Source organism: Vidua chalybeata, chromosome 14, assembly GCF_026979565.1.
Source record: "Vidua chalybeata isolate OUT-0048 chromosome 14, bVidCha1 merged haplotype, whole genome shotgun sequence".
Lineage (NCBI taxonomy): Eukaryota > Metazoa > Chordata > Aves > Passeriformes > Viduidae > Vidua > Vidua chalybeata.
The window spans coordinates 10,004,831-10,020,546 of NC_071543.1; the positions used below are offsets into that span (position 1 = coordinate 10,004,831).

Sequence of the window (15,716 nt, forward strand, 5' to 3'; positions counted from 1 at the left end):
CCAAAAATGCAAAAGTGCAACCAACTTTTTCTTCTGCTGGCTAACTTGTACATCTGGTATCAGATTTAAATGTCTGTACTCCACTGCCCCAGAAGGTTCAAATTTCTTAGTACCTGACACAGAGACTGACATTCTTCAAACCAGCAGACCAAGGCAACAAGCTGCTTAGTGCTGCACCTTCTCTTTGGCTCTAATCTCCCAAGTACTTCCATGAACCGGTCTGCTCTCTAACTCCTCAAAGTGAACATTACTAATTCCTGGTCACAAAAAATACATGTGCTCCTCTGAAGTCCCTTGTGTCCTTTCATGAGATTAGAGAAAGGAAGTGGAACCCACACCAAGTGGAACATTGTAACCTATATGACAGGTACCCTGTGTAACTAGGCAGCTCTAGTTTCTAGAGCGTTCACCAGAGTCTCAGACTCATGAAGCCTCTTAGAGAGACCTACTCAGAGCTTCAGTAATTTTTGTTACTAGCACTTTCACACCCTATACCTTGTGACTATTACACTAGATAGCTCTTTGACATAGAACACGCCTATTAAGCTCCAGGAATACTCTTATTCTGGCAAGAGTTTCAAAAGCTGCAATTCTGCAACTCAGTGGACCAGATTTTCCACTTTAACCAGGTTATTATTATCTTCAGCAGCAAAAAGGCTCCTGGCTTTCTATGTCTTTAATTAAACAGTATACCTAGAAGATAATCTGGTCCTATCCTTGTAGAGACATACTTAATTTTCTTTCATTTTAGCATTTTAAAGACTGTTAAAGGCATTTACTTAGAACTAATTCTGCTATCAGTAACCTGTGCTCTTCACTGGAACCTCAAAATCCTATGAGTGTCCTGGTCAAGGAACTATTTGCCCACAGATTGAAGAGACTCAGCCCCTACAAATCATTTTTTTTTTTTAACTCTGTTATTCTCAGGACAAGAGTTTCCCAATGTCTCAATTCTTTTTGAAACAGAAGCAAAAACTAAGGATGACCCCCAAAACCTTCATGCCAGCATTTCAAAAACGTCAGGACTTCTGTCTCCTGTCTGAAATGTCATGCATTACTTACTCAAGCTCAATATCTGCATTTTTAATGTCTGAAACATTTAAGAACTTAGTTCCAGCTAAAACTCTTCCCACGAAGGGCAACTGTATGAGGGACTAACTATAAAACTGCTCACATCTTTTCCAAGCAGCGTATCATTGCTGAGGCTTCCAAGCATTTGCTACAGCATCTCTGAACAACACTATTACCAACAGAGCAGTGTGAGAATGTTCCTAAAGGTGACTCCAAAAAAATTCCCATTTCCCAACAATAAACTCTCCTAGGTTACAGTGAATATTTTGTGCATGTATAAACATATACACAATCATCTTTAGTAGTGATTTTTTTCCTCCTGATTTTGAGATCCCCAAATTCTTAGGACTTTGAAAAACTGAGGAATATATTGTGTTATAAAGCAACATGGAGAAGGAAGAGAAGGAAAGCTGCACCTGCATGCATTCAAAGACAAAACCAAACAAAATCCTTTTAAATTGCCATCCTTAGCCAGTTTTGAGGCTATGAATCCACAGCTCCACAGGAGATGTGGGTCATTAGCACATGGTAAGGAAAAGGTTTGAAATGGAACTCTCTCACTCAGCTTACACCCAGAGGCTTCTACAGTGCACCTGCAGAGTCATTACTTAAAGTAACAAAAAGCTCATTTGCATAAAACATTATGCTGCCTAAAATTACTTGAAAGAATCATGTTAAAACGGATTCTGAAATCCTATGGACATAAGGAGGACAAGCATACAAAGTACCATGTGCACTGACACTCAAAGGGCACTCAGCCTGAACATTCAGGGCATCATGTTCCCACATAAGTGCCAAAAATATTAGCAAGAAGAACTTTTCAGCTGCGTGAAGAGTACAGTATTAGAAGACTCCAAGTAACAACAGCCACTAACCTGTTCCTTAACAGCAGTATTTACATTGGTCAGGTAGTGTTGACAGATTTGACAGAACACTCTCATCTGCTTCTTCAGACGTAGAAGATCCTCCTTTAAAGAGAATGATTTCATGTAACAGTTTTGCTTTTTCAATTTTATAGTCCCATACAGTGCATTCACTTTCACAGAGCATTCCACCACAGACCTTAGTGGTAACATTCAATCCCACTACATTATTTTTTAAAAATCACTGTTACAAATAAAATTAGCAAGTAGCAATTTCCTTAATTTTGTCATTCTGTGTAGCACAGAAGAGATGGCAGTTGGAATGAAAATAATCTTATTTTATAAAAAAAGTAGTAACAAAAAAACCTGTTACGAAGGAGCAGAAAATAGCCTCAATAAGGGACCACTTTTCCATTAGGTTCTTTTTATTCCTGCTAAAGTATTATAAATTACATTTTTGCTGCAAAACAGCTAGGTTAATCTTAATTTCTAAACTAACTTGTCAGTATTTAGCTCATCTTCTGCCATTAGGATTGTGATAAAGCTTTAATCATAGTTACAAAAACCTCAAGATTTCTGTTTACCCTTTACGGAATAAGGTAACAAAACCTCCAAAGCCTTCAGACACCTACGCAGCTCTCAACAATCTGTGCAGCCACTTCTTATCAGGTATTTGGGGCTGGAAATGCTAAAAGCCATTAAAACACAGATGGGTAAACTAACCAGCCAGTGGTCAAGTTCATATTCCTCTATAACACCTTCAGATTATAATTATTCACTGGACTAAAGAAGTCTCAACAGATAGGGGAAAACCATCATAATCTGATACAGGTGTTCTGTGTTACAAGATCATTAGTACAAGTTACATAGCACGATTTTCCACTCCTGCATCTACCAGAAGCTCAAACTACCACATCCTAAAATAAAAAAAAAAATAAAATTAAAAAAAAAAAAAAAGGAAAAATGTGTATATCCTCACATTAAAATGAGAGTATTGCAATAATGGGTTATTAGTTATTCATACACTATTAATGTCATGAGTTCCCTTTGTTTTCTCCCTAGTAGATTGTGACAGTCATATACAACTTTTTTTTTTCCTTGTATTAATTATAGGCATGATAATCAAACTGTTTAAAAAACCTGAAGAATTTACTTGTCTCTACTCTGACATAAAGAAAGGTGTGTGAAAAGAAACTCCAATAATGAAGTGCAACTCCAGCACAGATTTCCAGTAAAAACACAGTCTTCTTACAGGAACTGCAGAAAAAGTATGTTTGGTTACAGGGATTACATTTTCTAATTTTATCTAGAGAAATCATTAAAATGTTTCAGCACTTAGAAACTCCATTCTAAACTAGTTAGGCCTTTGAAAAAAGCCTTTTTATATTTGGCAGTTCACACAGTGAACCACCTAATCAACCTCTTCAAGCAATGCTGGATACAGGAAACCTTAATCCTTTCTCTAAGATTTTTCAAGAAGTGAAATTGGAAAGATGACATTTGCCAGAGCTTTGCCCTTCAAGATTACTACACACAGAACCAGAACAGGGCCTCTCACCATTCCCTGAAAACATTTGAAATTTAACTTAATCTTTTCACATCTTTATTTAACAATAGATTTAAAAGACTGATGAAGGGTAAAGTAGGATTGTGACATATTGAGCAATAAGAATACTATGATAGCACAAATTCTCAGATCTCACCAACTTGTCAGTGATACCTCAAGGTTTCCAAACAAATACAAACCCACTACCTGAGAGTAGTAAGACTTCCATTCTACCCCTTCTTGGCATTGGTTACTGTGGCTGATAGGTATCATGTTTATTTACTATTACTTTAAAATTCAGTCAAATTAAACATAATACTGACATTTAAATAATAAAAACAATTAAAGGTAGTTTAATAGTTTACTAGGTCTGTAAAAGTAAAGAATGTGACTACTAAAACTATTAATTCAGAAGAACTTATTAAAAAAGCAGGATTAGGTTGGTACCAATATAAAGAAAATTCCTCGTTTTAATTAATTCCATCACACTTCCCACTTGATGACACTGTAGCTATGTACAAATGTTTATTTACTAATACAACTGGAAAAGGGCATACCTTTGTGGAACTGCTTTCAGTAACTTTTGCTAGCTGCCAAAGAATTACATAATGAGTACACTGCAGTGCATGAATAACAATCTGAAATCAAAAGGAAAAAAAACATTAGGTGACAAAGACCAATAAAAGACAGCAACAAAAGCTATTTGTTGTTGTGTCTAAAGAACACATTTTAACTACTGACCTGTTCTGGCATGTCTCCATTTTCAATGCCAGTTTTCAATAGCTTGTAGTTGCAGCCAAACAAGTCCCATCTTGATAGGTCATGAGCACTGGAAGCATTAGAAATGAAGCAAAAAGTATTATTTAACTAATACTTTTTCTGCAATTTGAGGTTAACAACTACTAAAAGCTTAACTGGTCAAAAATAATTAATTGAATAATTAATTAATTAATTTTTTTAAATTAGTGTTGTAAAAACCCAGCCACTGAATACTTCCCCACCCAAACCAACGTACACACAAAAAGTAATTTTAAAAACCCAAAACAATCCCATGAAATTGCATTAAAAAGTAAGATGCATCATATTAAAAACAAACAACCTGCTCACCACAAACCCTGATGCTGAATTAAAAACAAAGAATTCCCCTCACAACAAACCCTGACAGACAGGTGCAGAAGCCAACTTACTTGTGAAAAGCAGTGATTCTCTTCAGTGTTGACAAGACTTGATATGCATCATCTTCATCAGGTTCCTCCCCCTATTTAATAATCATACAGTGAGATATCTCAGCAGTATTTAATAATCATATCGTGAGATATCTCAAGCAGTGTAGTCTACGTGAACTGGGGAACTTCATAAAACTGAACACACACACCCCCAAACTGGGGGGCAGGAGAGGGTGCAGACCTGATTCTAAATGATTTATCATGTCACACATGCTTTCAGAAGAGTTAGAGAGATAGGGCAGCCAGCAGTTCATATCTAGAGATGGAGTCAATGATGTCAAATGTCTTTTCCAACCTAGACAATTCCAGGATTCTATAAAATAGCGGCTGAAGAAGGGAGAGGGGGAGGGGGGTGGAAGGAAGGAGAAGGAAGAAAAAACAGAAAAAGCCTAGGCTAGCAAAATACAATGTATAATGTAGGTGCTTCTATTTTCTCTGAAGAATCCAGCAGAGGCCACTGTCAGACAAAAGACACTGGACTAGATGGGCCACAGGTCAGTACTTCAGTCTTACTTTAATCACAGAAAAAAGTCTTTGAGTGAGGTAAGGTAACTGGTTTGTTGTAATCTTCCCATAAGTTCTGACAAACTTGCATTTAGTGAAAAAAGAGTAAAAATGAAAAGGTCAAAAAAGTATCTCTTTGTACATAAGACAAACTATCTGAGGTCAAGAAACTCGTCCTTAGTCTAGCAGAGATAATGGAAGTTTTACTATTCTGTAGTTGCACAACCTATCAAAGAACTAAGGATTTCAACACTTCCACCAGAGTATTTGCCATTTTCCTTCAAGCCAACTTCTGACATCTCATTTCCTTGCTTTACCTCTCATTCTTTCTTTACATCACAACGGGAAACAAATGGGCACATTTCTTGTTTAGGATTTCTAGAGTGGAACTCTAGTTCAGAACAAAAAGCAAGAGAAAAAAAGGAGAGCTTGATAAACTACATGCATCTAAGAAATGTTAAGAATGAAGCTGTCAAAAAGACACTTTCTATGCTCCTCACCACAGATGAAAAGGAGAAACAAATTTTGTCTGAATGTCAAGAGATCCCACATAGTGAAGTTAAATACTCTATCAGAAGATTCTCACTTCTCAGATCAACACAGTGTGGGAACAAAGTTATTTTTGATCCAGTAACAGCATCTGCTTGCATTCAGGAAGGGAGGGGGAGTGTTTTCTAGAGATTTTGATATTTAACAACAGCAACATGCAACCACAGGCAAGACTAGCTACAGTAGTACATCTGAGGAGAATCCTAGGGGAATTACAATATTACTCAAAAATGTAAGCCTCAAAAACTAAGAGTAAAAAAGTTTATGTATTTAATTGTTTATCTGAAACTTATCTCAAATTCCCAAAGGACTCTTGTCAAAAGGAGACCAAAATTAAAGACTCACTAAAAGAACAGTCTGTTCACACTATCACAGCAGCGACACTGTTGTATTATTACACTTGACTTAAGAGTTTTGAAAACCAGAAGGAAGCTCTCATCCCTAGCTCTGACTTGCAGAGAAAGACAGAAAAAATACTGAAAATATTTACAAGGGTAGGAAAAGGTGATCTTGCACATTAAAATACCTCTTGCAGGAAGTCCTCAAGAAGTCGATTAAACTTGTCTGCCAATTCATCTATTAACTGACTTCTTGCAATGTCAACCCTGTTAAAGATTGTGAATTCTTCATTACAGAGAGCATGGTAGGTTTTTGAACAGGCTTCCAAAACATCTATATCTGTGTGCTTCTCCACAATATCCCGAATTTGTCGCAGTAAGGCATCCAAATGCTACAAGGAAGAAGAACCAAAGAAGAAAAGATGTGTTTTTATTTTCATATATATATGCAAATATATATACACATCTTAATAAACCTTAAAGAATTTTAAAAGGTAAATTCTGTTTATTACTTTTGTAACTATGATACAGAACACAAACACCTTCTAGAAAATCAGTGAAGCTTCTGAGAAATTAAGTCTATTTATCAAAAATTAAGTTGGAGCTTGTCAAAGACCAAATCACAGAAGTGATTAAAAATTTGCTGTTATTGGTATGGTCTTATCTAACACTTGAATTTGCAATGACAACTGAACAACATAGAAGTATTTACCTCCCACTCACAAACATCTATGCATGTTTATGTGTGCCTTAAAAGCTGTATAACTGAAGTTTTAGTTTCATAACACTCTACTGTCCACCAACTAAAGCCAACTTCAGCTGTTCATATATTCCTCCCCTCAACCTGAGATGCTCACTGCTGCTTGATCACTGCTGGCTGCGCTGTCAACTACACATTTCATCACTTTTTGACTCTAAGGATTTCCAGCTACTTCCTTCACAATGGAATAGCACATCTGAGAAGGAGACAATAGAGATGAGAACAGCTTTAACTTTATCATCTAGCAGATAAAATGAGAGCAGTAACTACATCATTTGTGATCTGGTATCCTTCCTGATTTTCATGCAATGATGATGGTGGTTTTCTAGTTTCAGTGACAGAAAAAGAGAACTTATTGAGCTGTTTCTACAAGCTTTATCTGTCAGACAGCTCTCACAAATATGACCATAAGCCAGCAATAAATGTTCTCAATTTAAGTTAATTTAACTGGAAGATTTTCTGTTAAAATTGGCCAGACACGCCTTATAAAACCCTTATTTTCAGTATCTCTAAGAGGAGCAGCCAGCCACAACTCTGAAATCGAAGTCACACTATCAGTAAGGGTTACAATAAATAAAATCTTCTTTACACAAAAAAACACTCCTAAAATGGTAATCAAAATTCCAGTGGTAAAGTCTAAATTCTGAGACTTTTCCTTTTATGTTAATGTGTGGATGTTACCGTACCTTTTCTAATCGCCCTGTTGTATAAATTTCCAAATCAAAGTACTGTGGCAACTGCAGTAAGTTGGTGACTTTTTCTGCATCTACAGAATACTGTAAAATTGGCAAGGAAAAAAGTTTAGTTGAAAAAGTCTTGGACAATAATTCATTATAGAATAAGTAAATATAAAATTAGTAAGAAAAAAAAATAGTGGCAAGCTGTATCTGTATTACTTACAGAAATATACTTGTAAACATTTCAACAACCATCCATCAGCAAGAAATAGAATTTAACCAACCTTTGCTAGCAACTGAGGAAGTGCCACCGCAAAAAGCTCAGTAATTTTTGTCCTGTCATCCAATTGGGTTTTCTTTTCCTTTGCTGTCAGCACCTAAAATATTGGTATTGTGAGAATTTTACAGCTAAAATTTCTGGTGCAAAGTTTCATTATCATTAATGAAAAGATGATTAGGTACATGGACCTCTAAAATCACTGTGTAAAGCAGGAGGAAAGTGTGAAATTAAAAAAGGAAAAAAACAACATTCAGAATTCAAAAAATGCAATTCAAAGTCAGTCCTAATACTATTAAGATTACCTTGAAAACATAAGTGATAACCTAGAACAAAAGGTTTACCTTTCCTGCAACAAAATACCATGACTGGAATGACAATGTAAGAATGGGAACCCCTTCAGCTTACAATTTTAAACAATATTTACTCAATTAATTTGTCAGTCCTATTTTGATACAAGCTTTCAACCTGTTCTTAAATGGGTTTCTAACCAAAACATGCACCAGTCTTGAAAGAAGACTCCTTAATGTCTCCACAAAAGAGGCTGCCTAAACTCCATACAATCACAGAAAAGCCAACTGGTGGACTGGCCTTCTTTCAAGAGTCTATGTGGTCTATCTTCCTTTCCCTCATGTTGCTCTTTCACACTGAAAGTAGTTTTAGCTTTTCCCAAACATTGATTCTACTCCTCCCTTCAAACCAATACTGTTTTCAAAATCAATTTTTATAATCTTTAATAGTACAAACAAATGTAATAGTTTCAACAGTACTAAGCACATGCCCAAGTCCAGAAAAAGCAAACTAGCCAGGGTAGTCAGACGTGGAGACCAAAGCTGAATCTCCCATCTCAGTCCCTTCAGCAGCAACAGCCTACAGTCTCTTCCTTCTTCCCACAGTGGCCCCACAGAGCCATTCCCACATCTCTAGATGTGTAGGTTTTTTGCTTCCTACCCTTTTCCCCGTTCCTCTTCCCACAGGAGGATGACATTCAGCCGCTTGCCGAATTGTACAAAGCATGATTTCAATCAGTGCACTTTCCTGTCTGTCGGTTAAAGCTGAAATTTAAGAAAGAGATGTTAACACACTACTTATTTTTCATTTTCCACAAGGATTATGATATGTTGGGGTTGTTGTTTGGGTTTTGGGGGCTTTTTTTTTTTTTTTTTTTTGGCTTTTTTGTTTAAGGCAAAAAGACACTCATGTAGACCAACAGCTCATTTCCAGAGGTGAGGATGACAGAGGGGATAGAGAAAGTAAGTACCTTATAAAATGACACCAGAAAATACTGAAAAACTGAGGGAATATTACTGGATGGGTCACAGGACAGGATGGAACAAACACCAAGTTTTATAATTATTTTACTTCCTTTCTGTTTTTCAGAGGTCCATTCACTAGGACCTATGAATTACAGAATTATACCAGGGGTTTTGTTTGGGTCTACTGTCATCAAAGAAATTATGGTATTTTTCCATATGGTAGTTGTAACAATAAATTAACCAGTTTCACAAGCAACTTAGTTTCTCTATGCCAAAAGTGTAGCCTGAACTTGTGGAACATCAAAGCAACACTGCATGCTAATTCCTTCTCTTTTCTTCTAACCATTGCTCTTCTTTAACACTTCCATACCAGGTGGTGATCTCTTTCTGTACTTCCTCACCTTTCAAAATTGGTATTAGTGACTTCTTATAGTCATGGAAACATAGAAAATATATGTAAACATCTTTTTTTCCTTATTTCAAGCCTAACAAAAACTGCACAGCAATAGAAACAAAGAACTACAAAAATCTCTTACGTTCTTCTCCATTGAGAGGCTCCTCCAGCAGAAGACTGTTCATACATTCCCAGTCCTTCAAGAGGTCTGTTGCACAGTCCCACATGCTGTCCACAAGATAAGCAGCATGTTCATGCAACTAAAATAAGAATAGATTACGCATCTTATCAGTAGTTAATCAGAAGATTATTACAGAACTGTAATACAGAGTATTTCTTGTGCTTGGCTCCTGCCCATGGCAAAAATACAGAGCAAGTTTTGCAAGATCTCTGGTTAAACAGAAGATTTTCTTCCCCAATTAACTTAAAAAGATTAATCCAGCCTAATTGCTACAGGGAGTAATGCTACAAGATCTGTCAGAACTTGGGGGATAGGTGGGTAGGGATTGTGGGGGTTTTTTGCTGTTTTCTCTCTCCCCTTTTAAATCAAATCACAATTTCTCTACCCTTGTACATTGTCATGTTTGTCAGCGTAGCACTCACAGTGTCTCAATACTGTGTATTGACAGATCCCTCAAATAAACACAACCATACAAAACAGTCTTTTGACCCCCAGGTTGCTCAAACAACAGGAAAACCAAAACAGATTCATGGTTATTAACCAATGAGTGGGAAAAGAAAAACAACAACAAAATTTAAATTACAAAAATTAGAACCACGACCACAAAAATCCACACACACCACAAAAACAAGGAAATCCCTGAAACCCAACTTACTTCACTTTCCAAGAAGAAAAACACTAATGTCTTCACAAGATTAGCATTTGGACTTTGTCTTCCCCTCCTTTTCAGTATTCCATCATCTTCAGCATCTCTGCGGCTGAAAAGCCTAAAAGAAAAAATGATTTCTTGACAAGTTTCCTCTTCATTACCTTCACCACAGTCAATTCACATCAAGATATTGGGTTTTTACACACTAAATACCTTGTTGCTTCGCTCCATATTTTACTTTGAAAGGAAGTAATTTGGGACAAGTATCATTTCAACAATTTCATATATGCTGAGTTGATATGCCACTGACTGTTTCCAGTGGGATGTATGATTATAACAAAATGCTTTACAAACATCAGTGATAATTACAGGTGCTTGAGGTCTATGCTCCTCCTCAGCGAATGATATTTTCTAAACCTCCCTACAGGAGACTTTAAAGCAGCTAAGAAATATTGGCTGGAGGTCTGAAAAGTATTAAGTGGAAACTCTATTTTGTTCTCCTACACACCTGACATGCTGGATTTTTAGTGGATTTTTTAAATGAAAAATATTTTATGAAATGGTCATATGGGACAATGGGGAGGAGGCAGGCACAGGGGAGGAACTACAAATGGGAAAACACTCATTATGTAAGCCCAAGTTTTAGGCCCCAAACTACTTAAGCATTTTAAGGCGTTTCACAGGAAGAATGGGAAAGGAGAAGACATAGGAACATTTTTATTATATTCTCTGAAAGGTACAAGCTTTCAAAGTGCAGCCTTCCAAGCTTGTTTCCCATTTAGAAAAACTACAGCAGTTTAGAAAATACAGTAATGTTACATTGTCTCCTTTCTTAAAAGGCCACTTTGATTAATTTTTTCATTTTCTTGATTAAATCTACTAAGAATCATTATATTAATGCACACAAATGCACAAATATCTACAGGATCAAGAAGTTAACTGTAATTTCTCCATCTTACTTTTTATAAAGAAATTCCCCTGCGGCAACTGCTACTGGCCGATGAGCTGAATAAACCAGGTGGTAGACATTTTCACAGTCTTCTGCAGTCAGAACTTCTTCACTACTCCTAGGGGTAGGGATGGGAAGAAGGAAAGAAAGAAAGAAAGAAAAAACCAAAAAGGCTGAGTCAACAAAGTATGAACTCTAATGAGGGAGATGGAAATGAATGAGAACCTAAACCTTTTCCTTCCATTTATCATCCTAAAACTCCAGATTCCTAGTTCTCAAGTCTTCCTGAAGAAAATAAACTGATGAAGTATGAGCTATTGCTAGAAGCTTATACTCAAGAATTCAACTACTGTGTAATGTTCAATATACTCCATATTCTTCATTTCAAATATTCTAGAATAGTTTTTAACTACGAGGCTGAATTCAAAGTTCCTAGCCCTTACACCTACTGAATTGTGGGAGATAAGTAGTAACACTGTTCTAGACATATTACTTTTGGAATTCCATTTTCTTTGGGTGTAAGATGCACAGACATTTCTATAACATTCAGATTATTTGAAGTGTCATGCTGCTGGCCTCACCCACAAGGATGAGAAACACTTAAGTCCAAACTTTCGTATGTCAGATAAGGAAATATACATGTACTTACTGTAAAACAAGAGTGAGTAATTTTATTGCTTGGACTGCAACATCATATTCCTTGTCAAGAGTCATAGACACAATTCTATCCTAAGAACACAAAAAAAATTTTTTTTTGAAGAGGAAAGAAGTGTAATGCAACTTTAAAAAAAATCGTATCAACTCCGAGTAAGAAGTAACACTAACCTTGAACCGACTGGTGAAGAGTTCCAATTTGGAATTAAGCTCCTTATTATAGTAAAGCCCTTGCAAAGCAGTTAGGCATTTGAGTCTTACTTCTCCTTGCTAAAATAAAATTAAGAACTGAATTAAAAGTCAAGTATAGGATACAGATGTGATCTTCATGTCATATAAGACAAGTTTCTTATAAAGTCGGGATTAATTCAAAAACAAAGATTAAATGCTGTCACAATACACTACCAATAATCATGTTAACAACATAAGAATATGACCTTGTTTGTAACAAGGCAGTGAAGCCACAAAAACTAATGAAACCCTCCCCAAGGTCTTACTGCAGTTACCATCTCCATAAATCACAATACACCTGTTTCATTCTTTCTAAACACTCAATATATTTCTATCATTGATGACCAACCCTTGTTCAGTCACAATTACTAAGTAGAAAAAAAGAGAAATATTCCTCTTGAAATACAAGATCTGCTTCAGCAGAGAATGTGTTCTAAGGTACAGATGACCTCACCCCACTGTCAGAGGTTATTGGGTTTTTACACCAAGCCCATGAACAGCACAGCAAGACTGAGCATCCCTCATTTCTTTCACTTAAAATTCAACAGCTTGAAGTTTCTGAAGCAAGAACTGAGGCAATGTGCTGACTCAATAATGAGTCAGGGACTGTTTGTAAACTAGATTGACCCCTCCAAGCAGAGAACAGTCTCTAGGTGGTAGTTGGTAAATAACAGCTTGAGGCACTAAACAGCACAAAAGGGGGCCTTCCCCATACTTTTTACAGCTAGATGAGAATCCTAGAGTTTTGTAACTTGGCAAAACAGGAGTACTGCCAGGCTATAGTGATGACATGCATTAATTTGAAGTAGTTAAGCACTATGTTTGCATCCGCAATAAATAAATATAAATGACCATTTTCCTACAAATAACAGTTTCTTAAAAATCTATATGTACTCTCTAAGAACATTCAAGTCTGGCTTATATGTTATTTTGAAATGCCAGTACTTCTGAGTGATAAGGAAAGCAATGACCAATTCAAAGAGTTAAGAGATCCAAATCTAGTCTGGAAAGATCAAAAATCAAAACCAAGGAGTTCTGCTTCTTGGTTCTGCTCCTCTTGCCCAGTGCAGTTTACCTTGTCATGCATAGTCCACCCCACATATTTTAAGTAGCTGTCATTGAGGAAGGCATCACTGTACATTTTCATCCATATTCCAATCTCCTCAATGCAGATGGCTCTTATTTCAGCAATTGCATCTCTGTGGAGGGAAGTGGGGCAGCAAGTTCAAACAGATGAATAATTAGAAATAAATAACCTGCCCCCAGCTTGCAGAATAAAGTAATGATGCTACACATCACTGAGAGAAACTTACCGGTATCTATGCACAAAAACACCTTTAAATATTGCATTCATCATGTTTTCTATTTCATCCTGATTTTCTTGAAGCTGAAAGAACATAAAGAGTACATAAACAGTGAGCAGCACTTTTACAGACAGATCAGATGGTGCTGATGCTAGACAAACTAAATTAACATTTACAAATGTGACCATTAAATCCTTTCACAGATTCAGAAATATTCACAGATCTGTTTCACAGTACAATATGCTATTATTTAAGAAATCGTATCTACCACAGCATACAACCTTTAGTAAGTCTGACCACTGGAAAACTGTTCTTCAAGTGTAACAGAGACAACCTGGGTTTCTGAAAGGCCCTTCTTAGTTAATTTGTAAGAAAACTTGATTTAATTTTCTAGTAACATCATTGCTTTTTTACATATCTATGTATTACTCACACTAGGACTGGCCCTGCACACACATCTAACAAAATGACATTGAATGGGTTGTTAAGAGATCAGTCTTGAACTGAAAGATCTTTGGGCGATAATCAGAAGACAAACTTGTTCATTTGTCAGAACTGTCGGGGGGTGGGGGGGAAACCCATAACAAACAGCACAAACGCTGAAGAGCTAAGGTGAAATGTTTCCCTTGATCATGAAGAAGTTATTCCTGATGTCTAAAAAACAAAAACCTAAAAGAAAACAAACATCACCACCCCCACCCAAAAAAGACCAAAAAAAACCAAACAAAAAACAAACCACCAATTGCCCCAAAAGTAAAAACTGAAACCTGATTGAATTAGGGCTTTTAACAAGACAACATTGTCAGCAACGAATCAGCAAGTCTCTTTTACACAAAAGAAAGAAAACAGAAATAGACTGCATTTTCAACTTTGATAGTGCTTTCTGTACATGAAAAAGCCTTATCTAAAGCCTTTAAATACATTTTCTGCTGAGATCATTATTGACATTATAAAAGCAGTATTTTGCTCCAAGATCACAAGAGATCTTCTCTAGAAGCCAAAACCTGTCAATGTGTGGTAATTTTTCTTGCATTTTTGAGCTCAATGCAGGAAACTCATCAAGAAATGCAACAAAAATGTATCTATTACTGATTGCAGTCTCACTAACTTCACTGCAACACTACTATTTTTAAGACTCTACATTTACTTCTTTTTACAGAAAACCAGACAGTAAGAAGCACCTTGCAAAGTTTTTTAAGCATTAAACATGAACAACCTGAAGAGCTAGAGAGATGGGTAACTACTAAAACCAGTTACAGAACAAGATTAATGATTAGTGACCATTTACGAACAGGTATATTTATGAGCACTTAGTTGCACTAACCTCCTTTCTCTTCTGTAGTAGGAGTTCCAGCCTATCATTAGCTCTTTTCCCAATTATTTTATTTCGTTCTGCTTCATACTGCCGCTGTGTGTTGTCCATGTTAATACTTAGATTTAATGCCACATTCACTAAAGCAGTCATCAGTTTCATGGCTACAAAAATAAGTGAAAAGAATAAGGATTATTTAAAAGGTTGCCTGATCTAAGAAAACTTAGAAGAAAAATCTTGACACCTCTTCCCTTTCTGTATCTATGGAAATATATTTACTGTAATTTTTTGATACACAAACTTATGCAATGTTTTACCAAGCACTGCATCATTATTTATCAAGACAATAGATTCAATATTGCTATTCTGTTCATTTTTGTCACTTCTTTAATGCTATAAGCATTATTTTTATTATACATACATTATTATTATTGAATTAAGATATAGGATCTGTTTCCTCCCCAAAATGAAGGTTGAATGTAAGATTAACAAACTTAGCCTAAGAAATACTAGAGGAACTGCTATCAGAGTCAGACTCCTATCATTCAGTCTTAAATATACAAGAAGCTTCTTTCTTCAAAAGGAAATGTCTTAAGACAACCAACACCACCATATCACACCAGTCTTTTTCCCTCAATTTAATTTTAAAAAGGTGCAGGTTTTTCAAAGATTCATTTATTAGCAGAAGCAGAGAAAGCACATCAGCCAACTACAAGCCAGAAAACAGAAAACCAAAATATAAAACATACTTGTATGGGATTTTTGTATCCTTTTATTTTTAGATCAATCGTTTTTAAAAGAGTGCAGACAAATACCCCTTTTTCAGAAATTAGAAGGTGATCAATTGTGTACTTGCTTGCCTTGTGAGCTTCTGTAACAAGGCATAAAAGGGCTTGCACTGGCAGAGCAGACGCAAAATTTTTTGTGCATGTATCACCAGCATAAAGCTAATGAGCAAGGCTTAAAGACATGCCC

At 36.1% G+C, this 15,716-nt stretch overlaps 1 protein-coding gene across 5 annotated transcripts in view; it reads right to left on the reverse strand.

Annotated features, from left to right (window-relative positions):
* Nucleotides 1-15,716, reverse strand: part of STAG2 (stromal antigen 2) — a 74,430-nt gene that overhangs the window by 11,925 nt on the left and 46,789 nt on the right. For 4 of the 5 annotated variants that reach the window (XM_053955871.1, XM_053955868.1, XM_053955869.1 and 1 more), the window contains exons 8-23: nt 14,754-14,905; nt 13,439-13,512; nt 13,201-13,324; nt 12,066-12,164; nt 11,890-11,969; nt 11,251-11,358; nt 10,298-10,409; nt 9,604-9,721; nt 8,763-8,866; nt 7,819-7,911; nt 7,544-7,633; nt 6,286-6,489; nt 4,668-4,738; nt 4,222-4,309; nt 4,038-4,118; nt 1,947-2,039 (exon numbers count right to left, since the gene is read on the reverse strand). In XM_053955871.1, coding sequence (XP_053811846.1) covers nt 1,947-2,039; nt 4,038-4,118; nt 4,222-4,309; nt 4,668-4,738; nt 6,286-6,489; nt 7,544-7,633; nt 7,819-7,911; nt 8,763-8,866; nt 9,604-9,721; nt 10,298-10,409; nt 11,251-11,358; nt 11,890-11,969; nt 12,066-12,164; nt 13,201-13,324; nt 13,439-13,512; nt 14,754-14,905 — 1,691 coding nt within the window. The remainder of the gene's footprint in view (nt 1-1,946; nt 2,040-4,037; nt 4,119-4,221; nt 4,310-4,667; nt 4,739-6,285; nt 6,490-7,543; nt 7,634-7,818; nt 7,912-8,762; nt 8,867-9,603; nt 9,722-10,297; nt 10,410-11,250; nt 11,359-11,889; nt 11,970-12,065; nt 12,165-13,200; nt 13,325-13,438; nt 13,513-14,753; nt 14,906-15,716) is intronic. The other variant, XM_053955872.1, reaches the window with a different exon arrangement.